General features: G+C 34.9%; 1 protein-coding gene across 1 annotated transcript; it reads left to right on the plus strand.

The window, feature by feature from the left end:
- Nucleotides 1–12,970: 12,970 nt before the first annotated feature.
- LOC147293668 (Pectin lyase-like superfamily protein) lies at nucleotides 12,971–18,009 on the plus strand. Its single transcript, XM_086230307.1, has 7 exons — nucleotides 12,971–13,243; nucleotides 13,606–13,662; nucleotides 14,309–14,383; nucleotides 15,780–16,422; nucleotides 16,513–16,616; nucleotides 16,878–17,016; nucleotides 17,124–18,009. The coding sequence occupies exons 1-7, from the start codon at nucleotides 13,125–13,127 to the stop codon at nucleotides 17,346–17,348; spliced, it is 1,362 nt and encodes a 453-aa protein (XP_086086433.1). The 5' UTR covers nucleotides 12,971–13,124; the 3' UTR covers nucleotides 17,349–18,009.
- Nucleotides 18,010–18,328: the final 319 nt, after the last annotated feature.

Genomic DNA, 18,328 nt, shown 5'->3' on the forward strand with positions numbered 1-18,328 from the left:
AAATTGGAGTAAAAATTAAATTTGAATTTTTGAGATGATTGTATTTGATCCACAATTTCTATAAATTCCACTATCTGAATTTAACAATATCACATATGTTTGTTAAAAAACAAAAGAAAAAAAAAACCTTTATTCCATGCGTAGCATAGGTTTTCGTTCTTATTATTTTTCTTTTCTTGTTGTTAATTTAGGCGTTGTGCCCCCATTCTACCAAAGAAGAAAATCATACGTCTCATAGGTTAAAAAAACTCATTGACATGTAATTAGGAGTCTAACTAGGAAAGCTAGACCCTAAATTAATTGAACACCAACCCTTTTACATGTGCGCTCATGCTTTATAATTTTTCCTTTTGTTTTATTCTTCTTAAATATTACGTAGGTATATATTATAAATTGATTCTTGTGAGTTGTGGCAGATAGTTTATTATCACATTATTAGCTATTACACCCGGCCCCCTCATATTTTGGAAGGTTGTTCTTAACTTCTTGTATAAAGAGATTTATTTTAACAATATTTGGTGATTATTGAGTCATGGAGTGATTTGTCATTTGTGGCTTTCAATCTCAATATTCGTTTGGTTGTAAGAGTAAATTTTGGTGTAATTGTAACATTACTGCAAATTAATAATACTAGGTGACAGTGTTAAAGTCACACCGAAATATTTCTCGATTATTAATATTATAAAGACTTGTTCTTACAACACTTACGCTGATGTGCTATATTAGCAAATAATATTTTTTGGCAAAAAACTTTTCAGCAAATTAAATCATAAAAATATAATATTTTGGATGAGTGGTCAAATCTTGAATTATTTTTTTCATTAACTTGGGAGGAAGGCTAGGGTTATTCAATTTGGATATCTTCTAACAAAATAAAGAAAAATATCATTGAACTAATAACTAGTTTAGGTAATTTTTAAATAAATGGGGGCAATTGTATTTTAATTTTTTCAAAATAAGTACTTATATATTCACCCAATAATATAATAGTATTTTATTTATTCAAAGTCGCGTCATGTCTATCTAAACTGAGGAACATAACATTACTATAAATTCAATATCAATTACCTTTTCAGATTCTGAAACCAAAAACCGAACATTTTTTTTTTGTTGGGGAAAAAAAAAAATAAAATAAAAATTAAACAATAGAAAATGTTATAAGAAGAAGGAGATTAAAAAAAATTGAACATATCATCAGAACATAGCATATCAGCTTTCCCCTCTGTCAACCACCAAAACCGAATTCTCTCCTTGTAATCATCTGTGTATAAGAAGCTTTTCAAAGACAAGATTCTTTCAGTTGGGGATCGTTTGCATTGCTCCCACCAACCTTGCTTGACCGTACGTCCACGTGGACTCTCCCGTTGACGTGTCAGAAGAAGGGTAGCCCCGCCAATCACTCCGCAAGCAAGCAATTAATAAAAAATTAAAAAAAATAAAGAAGAATTAAAAATTAAAAATTAAAAAAGGAAAAAGGAAAGTTCCTTAATGAGCGGTGCAGGGGCATGTGGGTGGGCAAGGCATGTGCCTCTGCGGTCGGTGTGGGAGAAGGGGTTGGTTCATGGGTGGGTCCCACATGCGGATCCGGAGCCACTTCCTCATTCGGGTGGGACCCGCTGAGGCCTTGTTGGGAGGTGGTTGGGGGTTCAGAGTGCAGACCACCCATTTAAGCTGGACTGGACTAACTGGAGATGGTGATGGTGATTGATGTTTGGTTGCTCAGAATGTGAGGAGGAGGGAAAATGAATTCTAAGATTTGACACTTCGCATTAATTAAATTAATTACTTTATGCTCTTTACTTCGGAATTTTATTTTAAAGACAATCATTTCAAATATATTGACTTCATAAATTAATTTAATTCATCCCAAATTCTCAATATCAATTTCTTGCTTACCCCTAAATCATTATAAAACTTTTCTAAGAGCATTTGGCAATTGACATGGTAATTAATATGGCAAGCTGTATATCGGTATGCATACGTGCAGAAAAATTTGTGGGTGGGTTAAGGTAATTTATGAAGTTTGAGAGAGTCTTTAATGAAGCATGTCTTATGATGCATTCTTTCGTAATAAAATAGGGTCATACTTGACTCCCCATAAAATATGCCCGGGTAAAAATCCTACGCTCTTATCAAAATATTGCTTATGCTAGGCTAAATTTTATGTGTGAAAGTCCAATAAATACCAAATTTTTATACTGCTGCTACGATTCTCTACATGATTCTTTTTCTTTTCCGGAGGGAGCTAGGGGGATGTACATTGGATTGCATAAATTGGGGCCTCTTAACTGCTGTCATTATTCATATCCATGTAATATTGGACATGAAAGGCATATATAGGTGTACATATATGCCTTTTATTGAGTAGCATACAACTTGAATGTTTATATATAATTTGGCACATTCTAATTCTATGGAGCTTTTGAGATCTAATTGTTTGCGTTCTCTTTTCCTCGATCCCTTTTTAACTTTCATTTCCATTTTAATGCAAATCTATTTTTGAGTGCAATATTAATGAGGGATTGAGGGGTCCAATATCGAATTAAGAAAACAAATTAATGACAATAATTAACGTTGACGTGTCAATAATATTGGACGGGTTTATATATCATTTTATAAACTTAAGATCGAGGTTAGAAAATGTTGTACATTCAAATAAAACGTTGCTTGTCAATAATTAAGTCACTTCAACCCATTTTGTATATTTTCTTTGTTACCAGCTAGTTTAGAACATGAAAATAAATATCTTAAAATTAATATAGTAAACCTTCGTGCTTCTCTATGTTTAATCGTTGTGTCATGCTGTTTTTCATTATTGGACTCTTGTCGTTCTTATGTCAGCCCAATTCATTTTAAAGTATAAAGGAAATTTGAGATACATTTTTATCTCATTCCCTTGCATTTTAAATCTTTTATATTTAGTAATTGTATAACATAAAAAAGACTTAATAGTTGTTGAAGTAGACCCAAAATCATAAGTGAGCAAAATTAATCTTTTTCAATCCAAAAGAGAAATGAAAAATAAAGGTGCTATTGAATGGCACGTACTACTTTTATATGAGGATTTCAATTCCTTAATTAAATTTGCTCAATTATACAAATATTAAAAATATATATAAAAGTATTAATGAAATAGTGGTTTGATACGTAGAGATCGAAACTATGTGATAATTAGTGGTACCCATGGTTCCACCATGCACATGGCACTGCACATGCATGTTGTAGCGAGATGGTCACCTCCCAACCAATTGACGTTCGCTTGCATGTAAGTCAAATTCAGCCATGGAAGCTACACACTTATCCAAACAATTAAATGTGGCTTTGAAGACAACTTGTAGTATTATGAGTGGTTGAGCACCAATTCATGAAAATCATATAACATAATGCTTCCTTCCCCATGTGCTGATGTGCACCATTTGGGTATTTTTTTGGGACATCAATTTGTGGTCAACTTATAAGATACATCGTTAATATTCATACAACTTCATATATATGATCATCAAGCATATAAACCCATTTTGCAATACAGGGGGATAAGGAGTCTGTTGGCATTGTCAATCATTGATAGACAATTATTTTGTTGAGCAATTAGTTTATTTTTAAATTAATTAATCTAGTATATCTTGCTTTTTTTATAAAATAATTTTGGTGCATTCTGTTTGGACAATGAGGATAACAATAGTAAGGAGTTGGAAACAACAATTTTTCCCTGAACAGTTGTAGGAATCTGTTTTTTATATTGATTAATTTTTCAGTAGTGCTACATATACCACATTTTTATACCATAATTTCATACCACCTTATGTGGCAACTTACATGGCATTCATACATTGGATACTAAAAAATAAAAATAAAAACCCAAAAAAAAAAAGAAAAACATTGTCCAATAAAGTAATAACACGTCAGATGGTATAAAAATGTAATATAAGAATGTGGTAAGTATAGCATTATTCTTAATTTTTAGCGTCTAAAGTCAACTGGCTATGTGAAGAGTAAGGGGGAATGTATGTCGTCAATGAACCTAAATCCTTAGTGATCATGCATTAGAGGGGAATTATTCCTGTAAGAAACTTCATTATTTGATGGGGAGTGGTTGATGTTTCATGATTAATGCTCAGTTTTTATCCTATCAAAGTTTTAAAATGCCCTTGAAATTTATATTTAATTAGTCGGGAAAAATATAATGCTTTTGACTACTAGTATAGTATTTCTTATAGTATGTGGGGGATGCTTTACATTCGAGTCTAGAGTATATCATATTTAAAATGTATTTTCTAACATATTAGACTATCTAACAAGAAAATATTTTATGTTTATATCATTTATTTAAAATAAAATATTATATTTTGGCATATATAATTATATAAAAAGAATAAGAAATCTAGATACTAATAAGAAAAACTTGAGTGAGACACTCATATGACATCATTATACTAATTTTTCTTGGATATTAATTTAAGGGTCTTAATGGAAAAATTATTGTGTGTGACAATAATACCACGTAACATGATGCTTTGGTGTTACCAATCTACTCAAATTATAACACGTGTATAACTTTTAAAGTACATGATCAAAAAGTCCAGATTTGGACTCTTATTCTCTCTTGTACCCGCCTCCTTCCTATTTGTTTTAAGTAGGCCCAATAAATCCTAAGCCGGTCCACGTTATGTTTGGTACATTTCATTTTCACGCATCGTGCTCATCCCTCTTATTTTGGTGATCTCTCCTTCTCTCTCTCTTCTCAATCTCTATATCTGTATTCGATCTCTCTGTGTGTGTTGTTTTTAATTTTCTCTCCCAATCATTTGTTCTTTCTTCCTCTTCTATTCAATTATTTCTCTTCCTCGTTCTCTACTCCAAAGATTTCTCTCCAGCGATCTCTCTTTCCGCTGATGTCTATCTCCGATGATCTTTCCCTTCAGCGATCTCCCCCTCCGGCGATCTCTCCCTTCGGCGACCTCTCCTTTTAGCGATCTCTCTCTCCGGTGATGTCTCTCTCTGGTGATCTATCCCTTCAGTAATTTCTCTTTCCGGCATTCTATCTCAAGTGTGGATTTGATTAGGAAAACCTAATTAGGTTTTATTCATTTATAGGTCTTACAAGTTTTGTAAAGGGAAAAATTTATAAAGATGACACATACTTTGATGGTTGTTTCATTTTAGGACATTAATTTTGATTTGTGTTAATGAAGGACACATACTTCAATTTTGTGTCAATTAATGACCATATTTTTTTTCTTCAGTTTTTATCTAAACTTTGGCCTGACGTTGGACCCATCAAAACTCCACCAAATTCAAAAAAATTATATTGGTTTTAAAGATATACATCTCCTCTTTACGACCATATAAAGATCACCTAAAACAGATCTCTATAACTCCAGATAATCGGTCCCAAAGTAGGGTACCCGAAATTGTCCGATTTTCTAAATTTTTTCCCAGAGGTTCAATTGGACATTTTCGGGTATCCGACATTTGGGTCAATTATCTGGAGTTGTAGATGTCCAATTTGAGTGATCTTTATATGGTTGTAAAGAGGAGATGCATAGCTTTAAACCAAGTATAAGTTTGCTAAGTTTGGTAGAGTTTTGATGGGTCCAATGTCGGGCCAAAGTTGAGATAAAACAGGGTCATTAACTGACAAAATAAAAGAATATGTCTTTCATTAACACGAATCAAAATTAATATCTTGAAATGAAACAACCATCAAAGTATGTCATGTTTGTAAATTTTTCCCTTTTGTAAAATTTTAGTGAATTGACTTAGTTTGGTTGAATTAGTGTTTAAATATTCAATTTATTTTAAGAATTCATGTTTAAAGTTAAATTTGTGGTTTTAGAATTTGTAATATATCTGCAATCTTTTCAATGTAATGTTAAAGTTTGTTACCATAATATGGCAGCGGATTTCGTTACCATAGTAAATTCCCTTTAAATTAATGCATAACGAGTTTAAGTATGCAAATGTGCTCTGTTGTGAAATTACTGGGTTTGTACTATGTAGTTAGCTTGCCTAATGGCGATGTGTAGTAATACGTATGCATATTGATTTGAGTATACCCAATTCATGTGTTCTCAGCCCAAGTATAATAAAAGGTTTTTACTTAATAATAGCTCAGAATTTTATACCCACTTCATGCTATACTGCCACAAATCTGTTGAGAAAACCTAAGGATTCTAGTTTTGCAATGCAGTTGTAATTAATTGGGTTGCTTTCATTTGGATTATATTTTTGTTTTTATTTGGTAAAAGATGTTGTGAATGGACCAAAAACTCTGTTGTGTAATTATGGAAGAGCCAAACAAAGGTATTCTAAAGACAAGGACGAGGTGCCGAGCGCGATTTGGAAGTATTGGGGAATTGTTATTGAGTAACTATTTGGGATGATAGTTACTATTAGACTGCGGCAATTATTGTTATTGTGGGCGTGATTTGAAAGTACTGAGCAATTGTTACTGTCGAGTAGTAACTATCTAGGACGATAATTACTATCAAACAGTGGCAATTATTGTTACTGTGAGTGTGATCTGGATGTGCTGGGCGTGATTTGGAAGTATTGGACGATTGTTACTGTCAAGTAGTAACTATCGTCCTAGATAGTTATTATCAGGCAGTGACAATTATTGTTACTGTTAAAATTAAAAATTTATATTCCAAAAACTTGAATTTTTGTGTTTTGTGTTGGTTTTATGCTTTTTTTTACATGTTTATGAAAGAAAAGACAAAAGATTTATATAAGTGATCTTTTTTTGAATATTATTACACAATGAAAATTACTACTGTATAACAATGACTATAATTGCCACTGTTGGAAAATGTAAGTGAGGCTATGGTTGTTACTGTTTGCCAGTAACAACATGTCATTGTTACTGTTTGCAAATTACAAGTAACAACATGTTATTATTACTGTTTACTACTAATAACAACATGTTATTATTTGTTTCAGGGTTTTTTTTGTACAATGAGAATTGCTATTCGACAGTGACAATTCTCCATATATGGGAAAAAAAAGACTCATATTAAAAATAAAAATAAAATACTATTGCGTGCAACAATACACTACAGTACTGTTACTGTAGCGCCATTACTGTAGTGCCGGGCTGTTAAAAAGTAGGTTGCTACAGTACTTACTGTAGCGTGTGGGCCGGATGAACAATGTATTTTTTAAAATAGACTTTAAAAAAAAAAACCCTAATTTTTAAGACCTAAAATTTTAAATATTAATGATTATATATGTGTGAGTAATTAATATTTATTGGTTTAGTTGTGGGCTCAGAAGGCTAGCATATATCTCCTTAATTTCACACAAGGAACTTCCATGGTCCATGGATACAAATTGAATGGGGAAGAAGAAACTTATCAGAAAGACTAAAACCCATTTTTGCATTAATGTTTCCAGAGGTTGAAATGAGTGGTACGTTTAGCACAACCTAATTTACGCACCCATCATCTCAATTAAGCAAACATGTAGGAGAGGTTTAGGTATTAAATGTTTGGTGGTTTCCATATTAACCCCAACCTTATCTATGAAGTTAGCCACCCTACATGCTTCAATGCATTACAGTATTACCTGCCTAATCCAACAACATGTATATGCCATTCTTGTTGGAAACCAAATATTTAGCTTCATTTTCCTTTTAACGTTTACTTCGGTTTGATGGGACAAAGCCACAACTAGAGTCTATAACACATGTTGCCAAATGTGATTAATTGGATTGTTTTGGTTATAAATATTTTTACTTATTACAATTCTAGCAATATATTACAAATCTAATAACTATAAATGTATACATATAATGTCACAACACTTCAAAAATGTTATGATCGGATCCATTACAATTTTTGCTTATATATTCTTAAATTTATAATAAACTCTTAAAATTAATAGTTACAACAAAACAAAATAAAGAAAAAAGAATCAGAGGATGAGGACCTTACCTAATTAATAAGCCCAAGTTTCCAAATACGTCTAGTACTTCATGGCTGGTGAGATAAAGGGATGAAGAACTAAGCAATCTTTGGCTCTAACTGATGTACTTGTCTAATTATTGCAGGTGGGGTTATATTGGGTATGAATTCTAGCGAGCCCTCTAGAAAAAAAGGTACATATATGTGCGATAATAATTAAATTTGTTTTTATTCTAGACTAGAAAGAGGCACATGAGGATATTTTGGTGTTTTGCAGTGAAAATAGGTGAAAATTAAGAGAGAGAGAGAGAGAGAGAGAGAGAGAGAGAGAGAGAGGGAAGGTCACCTCTTGTGCTTCGTGGGGATCGGATTTTTCATGTGAGAGTGGACATACGTGTTGATCAGTGTTCCTTTTTGAAAATGGTTAATGTTCTAACTTCTAACTATTTTTTTCAACTTCTGTTTTCTAGTTTACGTACATTATTTCATTTAATATCGATCGTTTTATTTCTTACGTTTTTTTTTTTTTTTGTAGAATTCATTATATATATATATATAAATATGTCGTGTAAGGTGGAAAAGAAAAATAAAATTGGATTAATTGTCAAATAACTCATTTCATATACTTAGGCTTAAAAAATAAAAAGCACTCGATCAACTCACTAATATCTCTAAAATACTCTCCAGTAATGAAGAAGATCATAGACACAGCCTTATGTTATACTATTTTAGAACTATAATGTTCCATCTTCGGTGTGGCCTGACATTCCATGGATAATCGCGGTGGCGCACCATCTTAGGGCATTGCCATCCATAGTATTTTAACTCTAACTCAAATCCCTTTTTCTTTCAAGTATTCTAATTTGATCTCTTTTTTGTTTTTATTTTTGTTTAAATGAGGAATTTCATAGAAAACAAATTGTTTTTTGTTTGACAAAAGTCACAAACACATATGATAAAGATTAAAGATATGAATTATGTTTGTGGCTTATGAATTATCTTTGACCAAAAAAACACATATGAATTATTTTTGTCGTTAAAAAAGAAAAAGGTTAAACCGGCATGGTTCTATAATGGCCGAAATACTCGGCGGCTCCAGAGTCCGGATGGTCCATCGATGAGAGAACATTCCATAGCACAAATCAAGGCTTGGTCAAGACTGTGCAAGTCCTGGCTGCAACTCACTTACTTTGGGTAAAGCGAAAAAAAGCAAAAAAGCCATGGACTTAGACCCGCCAGATTTTTGTGGTACCAAACATTGCCCTACAAAATCTCTCTTTTACTTTTCATTATGTAAAAAGATGCAATTGAGTAAATATTAGAAGTTGTCAAAAGCAACCCAACCCAACCCATCTCTCTCTCTCTCTCTCTCTCTCTCTCTCTCTCTCTCTCTCTCTCTCTCTCTCTCTCGCGTGTATGTTAAGCTATGTCAAAATGGTGTTCATGCATGCTTGATGGGTTTGTGGGCCTCCATCAGAAATCTCACTCATATAAATTAACGAACCAAATTGATCAATCAAAAACAGTGATTTATTATTAAAGCAAAAGGAAGAGATTAATTGGTATTGGTTAATGTCAAAGGATAGAGAATCATCTTGATTAACCGTCAAATGATTGGCCAAATAATTGCCAACAAATGTCGACCATCGGATTAGTTGATGCAATGGTTTTCATTTGCTACAAATATTTTTAGAGTGATGCAAAAGATAAATAAAAGGGTTTCACAAATCGACATAAACATGATAAACACTGTCCTATATATATACACATATGTTTGATTTAATGTAATTTGTGCATATGTAATGCGTTAAAGTCAAGTTTTTGAGGTTAGTCTAATTAGTGAGAAAAACGAAACATAGACAAATATGTCCATTATAATTAAGATAAGGTAATAATTTGATTCCCTCCAGTGTAACTCAAAGAAAAAATATGATCGAGTCAATTTTACTTGATTCTACATGCTTATCTAATTTGTTCTTCGATTTACTTTTTTCTTCACCCTCTATATTTTTAAGATTTAATTAGCTTCATATTTTCTTGTTATGACCCTCTAAATCTTTAGAAGATTTGTGATCTTATGAATTCTTTAAATATTAATCCAACAATCTAAAATTATGCGAACCCAAAAGCAGAAGCGAATTAATGATTTGTGATCAAAGTATACACATCTTTTTTAGATTAGCTAATTAATTGGTGGAACAAGTTTTTTCTTTGATTTGTAATAGTATGTACAAATATAATTTTACTTTGATCAACTTTTTTTTTTTTTTTTACAAGTTAATGATTCAATTAAGCTTCTTAACTCAAAAAGTCAAACCTGCTCATAACTAACACATGTAGTAAATAAGATTGGTCCATACAATCAATGGTGGTGGTTCTAGTAGTTGATGATGATGATGATGCTATGTCTCATGTGCAATGTGTACCTTTTTGTACTACATGATGATCGAGAATGAGGGCATGGCCCCAAGTAAATGGAAAGGCGTGACGAGTTGCCATAATGGGAACCACTTGGTTGTTGCATGGCAACATAATCGTGCCCCCGAAAAGGTAAATTCTCAAAAACCACCCAAATTTTACCCTTAATTAATTTCGTGCACTTCAAGAAAAAAACCAAAAAAGAAAAATACCAATTAATTATCTTGGGTCCTGCATGTAATGACATTCAAGTTTTGTGTTCCCGCCTCCAAGACCCGGTTTACTTTTTTGTTTCCTTTTTAATTTTCAGTTATTCTTTTTCGGAAATTTCCTTTTCCTTTTTCCACATTGGGATTATTTTGGGTAAGTAGGGTTTTATGGCAAGATAATTAAGGGGTTTCTTGTGACCCAATTAAAAAGAAAAAAACCTAATTAGATCATCTTTTGCCTATCATATGTCTATATATATACACTGTGTAAAATGACCCTACGACTTATTGAAGAGACTACAGAGGGCAAAGGTAGCTTTATACGTACACACAAATTTTGGGCTCTTAAAATATTGAGGTATGTATGTAGCTAGCTAATTTCTTTTATGTATGTATGTATGATAACAACTGCATCCGTATTGTTAATTATCCCTTCTTTTAGCGTAAAAGATTGATCCTAGCTCATGATGTTATGGCATGCTTCAAATAAAGATAAAATATGTGTAGAACTATTGAAATTCTATTGCTTCATTCTTGTGTTTAACAGTTTAATTAACTGCAAGTGCGGATACGAAAAAACATTGCGCATTCAAAGCTGGTGCATTCGATTACTCTATTAAATTTTTGTTATTAATTGCACAGTAGAAGTTCTATTTATATATATATGTAGATATGTATATACGTGGTAATTACGAATACTATATATAAAAGATAATGATCACCGTTTAAGAAATAGTTGTTGTACGGTTTTGTCTGTTTAATTTAAGTTCTTTCTCTTAGCAAAACATTAGATTTAAGTTCTTAGTTGTATACTTGTATGTATAGCAGTTTAATAATTTTGACCATTAAGTGTACGTAGTTCTTTATTGATGCATGTACTCTAATGTGTCACCATACTAATGAGTGAGGAACTTGACCCCCATTGTATAATTGGCTTTTAAACACAATATATATGCTTAGGAGAAAAGCAATAACATTAAAGGGGATCATCAAAACAAGTCCTTTAGAAGAATTTGATTGATTTATCCTAAAAAAAAAAAAAAAATTCAATTGATTTACCACATAGTTTTCAATATATTTAACTTACTTGCCTTAGGAATTTTTTTTTTTTGGTACTCCAAATTGTCATAGGGTTTTAGGTAGGTGTTAAATGGTAAAAAAATGGGGGCGGGTTGGAAAATTGGAATAGATAATTAATTGCAATACCAAAAAAGTCTTCAATTTTTGCCTAGAAAAAGCTGAGGGCTTTGGCCACCAACTTCTGGTGCATTAAATATTCCAATGCTTTTTGATGGCTTCAATTCTGTTCCTACCAAAATCAATCTGACCCCAACTCAGAGTTTCACATAACATGTGAAAGCTTTAATCATACTTGAATTTAGTGCATTGCCTCCTTTTTTTTTTTTTTTCTTTAATTTTAATTTTTGTGTATATTTCTTTTTCTTAGGCTCTTAGCAATATTGGTAATAGGATACATAATGGCACATGCCTAGCAAAATGTAACACAAAATTTGGGGTTCACATGTTAGCCACATATGCACACTCACATGTTGCTAAACTTATGCATGCATGGTTCAAAGTCTCTATTACCAAATTTAATTAGATGGAGTTTGAATCTTTTATTGAAAATTTATTGAAATATAACAAATCTAGACTGAAAATTAGAAATATTAAGAAAGGGGGTTCGCAATTTCACATGAGGTGAGTTGGTGACCACCATTGAAAGGGAATGCGGGTCTTCAATCTTCAAAGTCCATACCACAAACCCAAAAGAAAAAAAAAAAATAGACAGAAAAGCAGGAAAGCCCTTTAAAACTGCCACCGAACAATCCCTTAAATTCCACAGCAAAAATTAAATAAAACCCCAAAGAAAAGTATTACACACACAACCTGTAAGCACTAAGCAGTAAGCTGCGTTCAATGGCAGTCAACCAAAACGTTCACAAGACCGTGATTAGCGCCTGGAATGACAATTCAACCCAAACACGCCATAGTTTAAAAAATTAAAAAAAAATTCTTTTATTGTATTTTATTGTCTAGGCGCAATACCAGCAGATTACCGTGACATCTGTTCCCGTGACCCGTCCGTACTCTCTTTCTCTCCTCCGTAACGGCCTGGGGTGACGTGGCAAGAAAAAGGGCAGGGTCAGAGGCCAACGGTTAAAAAGTTAGTTGGGGGGTGGTGTCTGAGTGAAACGGCAGTAAAAGGTTAAAAAGCTGGGTAGAGGGGGTTGGTTACAGGGAGGGGTGAGGAGGAGCAGTTAATGTTGGTTGTAGGGGTTGTTTGGTTGTTGGGTTAGAGTGAACCTAATCCAAGGTGAGGGTCAAATAACGAACAGTAATGTAATATTGTGGGGGTTAGTTAGTTAACTGTAAACGGCGCCGTTAAGTAGTGGGTGTGTGTGTGCTGTGTCTATATAAAGAGTGATTGTGGGAGCTCATTCCCTGACTCCACTACTTGTATCCTCTCTTTGCAAACACGCACTGCAATTAATTTGTGTAGTGTTTGTGTTTGTGTGTGTGTCTTTAATTTCTCTGCTCCACATTCTCTTCTCCACACAACTCAGAGACACACAGAGCGAGAGGTTTGGAAATGGCTGTTTCTGAGACTAGCAAGAGATGGCTTTGTGTTTGCGTCTCGGTGATCTTCGTGTTTTGCTTCGTTGCTGCAATGTCAGGCCGGGTCGGCTTCGACGGGATCTCTCTCAACTGGTTTGTCTTCTCTCTCTCTCTCTCTCTCTCTCTCTCTTTTTCTGGGTTTGTTTGTGTGTAATTTGGGTGAGCCAAAGAGTTCTAGTTGAAAAAATGGAGCTACATTCTGTGTTTGAGTGGTAATAGTACGAAACAAGCTTCTGAAATTACAGCTTCTTAGAATTTTGGGTTGAGTTGTGCTTGTGGGTTGTGTTCGACTCCATTAATGGCCTCAGAGTAACAGAGCTCACTCAAAGTATTAGTGAGAGAGAGAGAGAGAGTTCTTGGAGTTTTCCGTACAAATTGGGTGGTTTTTGATAACTTTTTTATACTTTAACTTTTTGTCATTTTATTTATTTATGTTCTCTAATTTTATTTTGCAGGAATGAAGAAGAAACAGGACAGTTGCAGAGCTCAAGCAACTCAACAATGGCGGCCAGGTCCGTACCCAACCAAACCCCTCCTCCTCCTCCAAACGTTAATTACTTTTTCTCTTTTCTCCTTGTCCACGTGGATGGATCTGAACCGTTGTTCTAGTCCCTCGTCTTTTTTAGACCGTTGGATGGTGCTGTCTTGTTCTTATCCCAACCGTAAATTAACAATCCCAACCGTTAAGATCCAGATCTTTAGATCTGGGCCGTTTAGTCGGTTATGTTCGTTCCCCTTGGATTCCTTCTCCTTTTAAGTCGGTTACGTTTTTCTCTCTTTCTTGCTTTTTTCCGCATTCCCAGAATTACCCTCGACCAGTACTCTTATTTTCACATCAGCCCACACTGCCCCGCCGACTGTCTTAACCGTTTTTACTGGGCACAGTCTGCTCAGCAGCACTGGCCTCGAGCACTGTTACACCTCGTGCCTTCCCATAATCGCGTGTGTCTTTTACTTTTTGTTTCACTACTCGCTGCCTGCCACTGCAACGTGTCACTCTCTGATTAGCCCGACATTTTTTATGGGTTGGTTTGACCCAACTCAACGAGTCTGAGAGGCCACAGTGAATGTTTTTGGAGTGTTATGGTTCATTGGGTTTTGGTAATTTCTGGGTTTTTGGTCTTTAATTCATTTTTGTTGTTTAATTGGTTGTTTCAGGGTGGCTGAGGATGATGAATTCCTCAATAAGCATGCAGTTGAGGACCCAGAGGAGATTGCTTCCATGGTTGACATGTGGGTCTCTTTTTCTTTCTCTCTTCAGATAAAAGACAACTACATCTCTCTCCCTGCATAATTGTGATAAATAAATTTGACTGTCAAATGCACATGGGTAGATAAAATTTTGTTATAATTTTTTTAAATAAAAAAAAAACCCCAGCAGCTGAAATTTGATTGCATTCACTAATGAGAGGTTGTGGTGGGTGGTAGCTAGCTCTTATTAGTACTCTTATGAACTGGACCTAACCCCAACTGTCCCAATTGGCATTTACATTAAACCCACTTACTAGTTTTGTAAATGCTTCAAGTTGAAGTTGTTTGCATTCTCTGATGAATTTGCCCTCTCTGTTTATGCATTTTCACTTTGCCTTCTTCTGTCGCATTCACTGTAATAATTAAGGACTCCCCTGCTCCATGTTAGACTTCTTTAGGTGTATATTTTCTCGACCTTTTCAATGCACTTTCTCATAGGGTCTTCCACATGCCAATTCTGGCCAGATCCGTGTTTAATGGTCAAAAAAGCCTGCATGTCTCTTTTCTTGTCTAAATATACACCCAGTTTTACTCAACTGGCGTCAAGCTTTTAGGTCTCTGCAAATGAATTTGATGGTGTTTTTAGTTCTGTTTTAGGCAGGAGGGATGTCATGTTGGTTTAAATTTGATTTGTAAAGTTACTCATAAAACTTCATATGCATGTCTATGTCACAAAAAGAGGCCATCCAGTATAAATTTTATAGGCTTTTTACACCCCCTTTTTCCTTGCTTTTAATTATCATTGCTGTTGCTATTATTAACTTTTTGTGAACGTGAAGGCATTATTATATAAGGTTCTTATAATATTTGGCTGTAATGGGTTTGATGAGATTTAGATCTTATAGTGACTCCAGGTCGAATTTTGGATATTTAATAGTGATAGGTTTCACTTTCACCCATGTGTTGCCAAAACAGTGATGAAAGAAAAAGGTCAGATACTCTGTTTCCACTTCTGGACCAAAATCAAGCCATCAATTATATCCGTTACACTAACTGGTAAAGACCCAATTGTCCTCACAAATGGACAAAATACTGGCTTTTTCCTGGCTTCGTGTGCTACCGCCATGTAGTGCTCGGTGTTTTGGCCGCGTCATGAGCCAAATACAGTACAGGACGAAAGAAGAAACCTAGGAGAAATTGCCACGACTAAAATCCCAGAAAAATTACTACCCCACTTTTATTTTTAATGTGGATAAATAGTCACAATAAATTTTTGTACTATATTCATACGAATAAAATTAATAAACAAAATTATGTTTCTAATTGATTAGAAGCTCAGCCATTGGTAATGCATCACATGTTTGAATTATGATGGAAGAGTTTGTTTTTTATTTTTTTGACAATAATGTTGACAGTAGAAACACTGTTGATATTGCAGGAGTATCCGCAACAGCACTGAAAGGAGGAAGCTGGGGTACTTCTCATGTGGAACTGGCAATCCAATTGATGACTGCTGGCGTTGTGATCCCAACTGGCAAAAGAACCGCAAGCGTCTTGCAGACTGTGGCATTGGTTTTGGCAGAAATGCTATCGGTGGTCGTGATGGTCGCTTCTATGTTGTCACTGACCCCGGTGATGATGACCCTGTGAACCCCAGACCCGGTACTCTTCGCCATGCTGTCATCCAGGACAAGCCTCTCTGGATTGTGTTCAAGAGGGACATGGTGATACAGTTGAAGCAGGAGCTCATCATGAACAGCTTCAAGACCATTGATGGCCGCGGAGTCAATGTTCACATTGCTAATGGAGCATGCATCACAATCCAATTTGTTACAAATGTGATTATTCATGGTCTGCATATCCATGACTGCAAGCCCACAGGAAATGCCTTGGTGAGGAGCTCACCATCTCACTTTGGGTGGCGGACAATGGCTGATGGAGATGCTATCTCCATCTTCGGGTCAAGCCATATATGGGTTGACCACAATTCCCTCTCCAACTGTGCTGATGGCCTTGTTGATGCTGTCATGGGCTCAACTGCAATTACCATTTCCAACAACCACTTGACCCACCACAATGAGGTGTGTATATTGCTCTCTCTGATTCACATTTACTTCCATGTGTATTTTTAATGTAATATTGACATTGACATCCATGTAATTAAAAATCAGGTGATGCTATTGGGCCACAGTGATTCTTATACTAGAGACAAACAAATGCAAGTGACTATTGCTTACAACCACTTTGGAGAGGGACTTATCCAAAGAATGCCCAGGTAACTTTCAATATTAAAAGATTTCTAATTCCATTTTTCATATGTCCATTTCAAGAAACAGTAGCCCTGCTGATGCATGAGCTTGCTTTTGAGCTGCAAAAGCATGATAGGAAGTTCTTTTACCTTTTCTACAAGACAAATTCTAAAATTCAAACAAGGGAGAGATGACATGATTGGCATATTGATAGCAGAAATGCAATACCAATTGTTGTATGGCTCTTTGGTTTGATGCTCATAAGACATGAACTATGAATAATACAGGTGTAGGCACGGGTATTTCCATGTGGTGAACAATGACTACACTCATTGGGAGATGTATGCCATTGGTGGAAGTGCAGAACCCACCATCAACAGCCAAGGCAACAGATATGCTGCTCCAACCAATCCCTTTGCAAAGGAGGTATGTATTGTATTACGTACCCTATTCTTGTCAATCAATGCTTGTTCACTATGATGAGGCTCACATACTAAATTTTCTGATTATTGATGACAAATTTCATTGGGAAGGTTACCAAGAGGGTGGAGACACCTACAACCCAATGGAAGAACTGGAATTGGAGGTCAGAGGGAGATCTGCTACTGAATGGTGCCTACTTCACTCCATCTGGTGCTGGAGCTTCAGCAAGCTATGCCAGGGCCTCAAGCTTGGGAGCCAAGTCATCTTCCATGGTCGGAGACATAACTTCCGGTGCTGGTGCACTGGGCTGCCGCAGAGGCCGTCAGTGCTCATAGTACCTCATCTCCAAATTTACAATTATATAGAACTACCCAATTTCCATATATTCCATCAATTGTTTCCTTCCCCCTTCATTCTATTTTTCAAAATCTGGCAAGTGTACATTTATTTACACATGTCAGTTCCCTCCCTTCAGATTGTCTGTCTGTCTGTGTGTCATTGCTCAACCTCGGTCTGCTTCAACTGAAAAATACAATGTCATTTTTAGGAGCAGGTGCAGAAGCGTTGTTCATTTTTTCCCTTTTTCCTTTTGTATCCTCTCTTTTGGTCTTTGCTCTGTTTCATCCATCCCATCACATCCTAACCACCGTTTGTGTGTCTATCTTATCTTCCTCTCCCAGAGTCAGTCTTCTTCTTCTTCTTCTTCTTCTTTTTCTGCATACATTTGGGTTTATAGGATATGAATGATTTTGTGAGTTTCTTCTTTCTTTTGTCTAGTCTTACAAGCAATAGTATGATATGAATGTCAAAACTTGAGTTATGAAAGGACCTTGTTACAGTCAGTCTTTACAGTTGATGATGCATAGCATAGCAATGGGCAGTGATGTTTTGTTCCTTTTACTTTTTAAGCTTTTTTTCTTTTCTTTTCTTTTCTTTTTTGTTGTTTTTCCTTTCGCAAATGGCAATGGAAGCAATCTTTTACTTTTGGTTGTGCAATCAAGGTGGTTTTCTCTTTTCTATTATTGTGTTCACTTATCAATGTTTGTTTCTCTGCCGGCATTCCTTGTGTTCTTCCATGTGCGCTCCCCAGCATACCACATGACATCAAGTCATTAACCAACCAACATCATCACCTTTTTTCTTTTTAACCTTTATCATCATCTTACCAAACGATGCATTACTAGATGCAATTACTTAATTTGAGAATTGTTTGGCAAAAATAGAAGAAATCCTAACCATTTCAATCATGACTCGGAAATATTATAATTAAATCCGCAATCATCCCTGAAAATGAAAAATAACGCTCCTATTCTCC

Source organism: Dryas octopetala, chromosome 2 (genome assembly GCF_963921425.1).
Source record: "Dryas octopetala chromosome 2, drDryOcto1.1, whole genome shotgun sequence".
NCBI lineage: Eukaryota > Viridiplantae > Streptophyta > Magnoliopsida > Rosales > Rosaceae > Dryas > Dryas octopetala.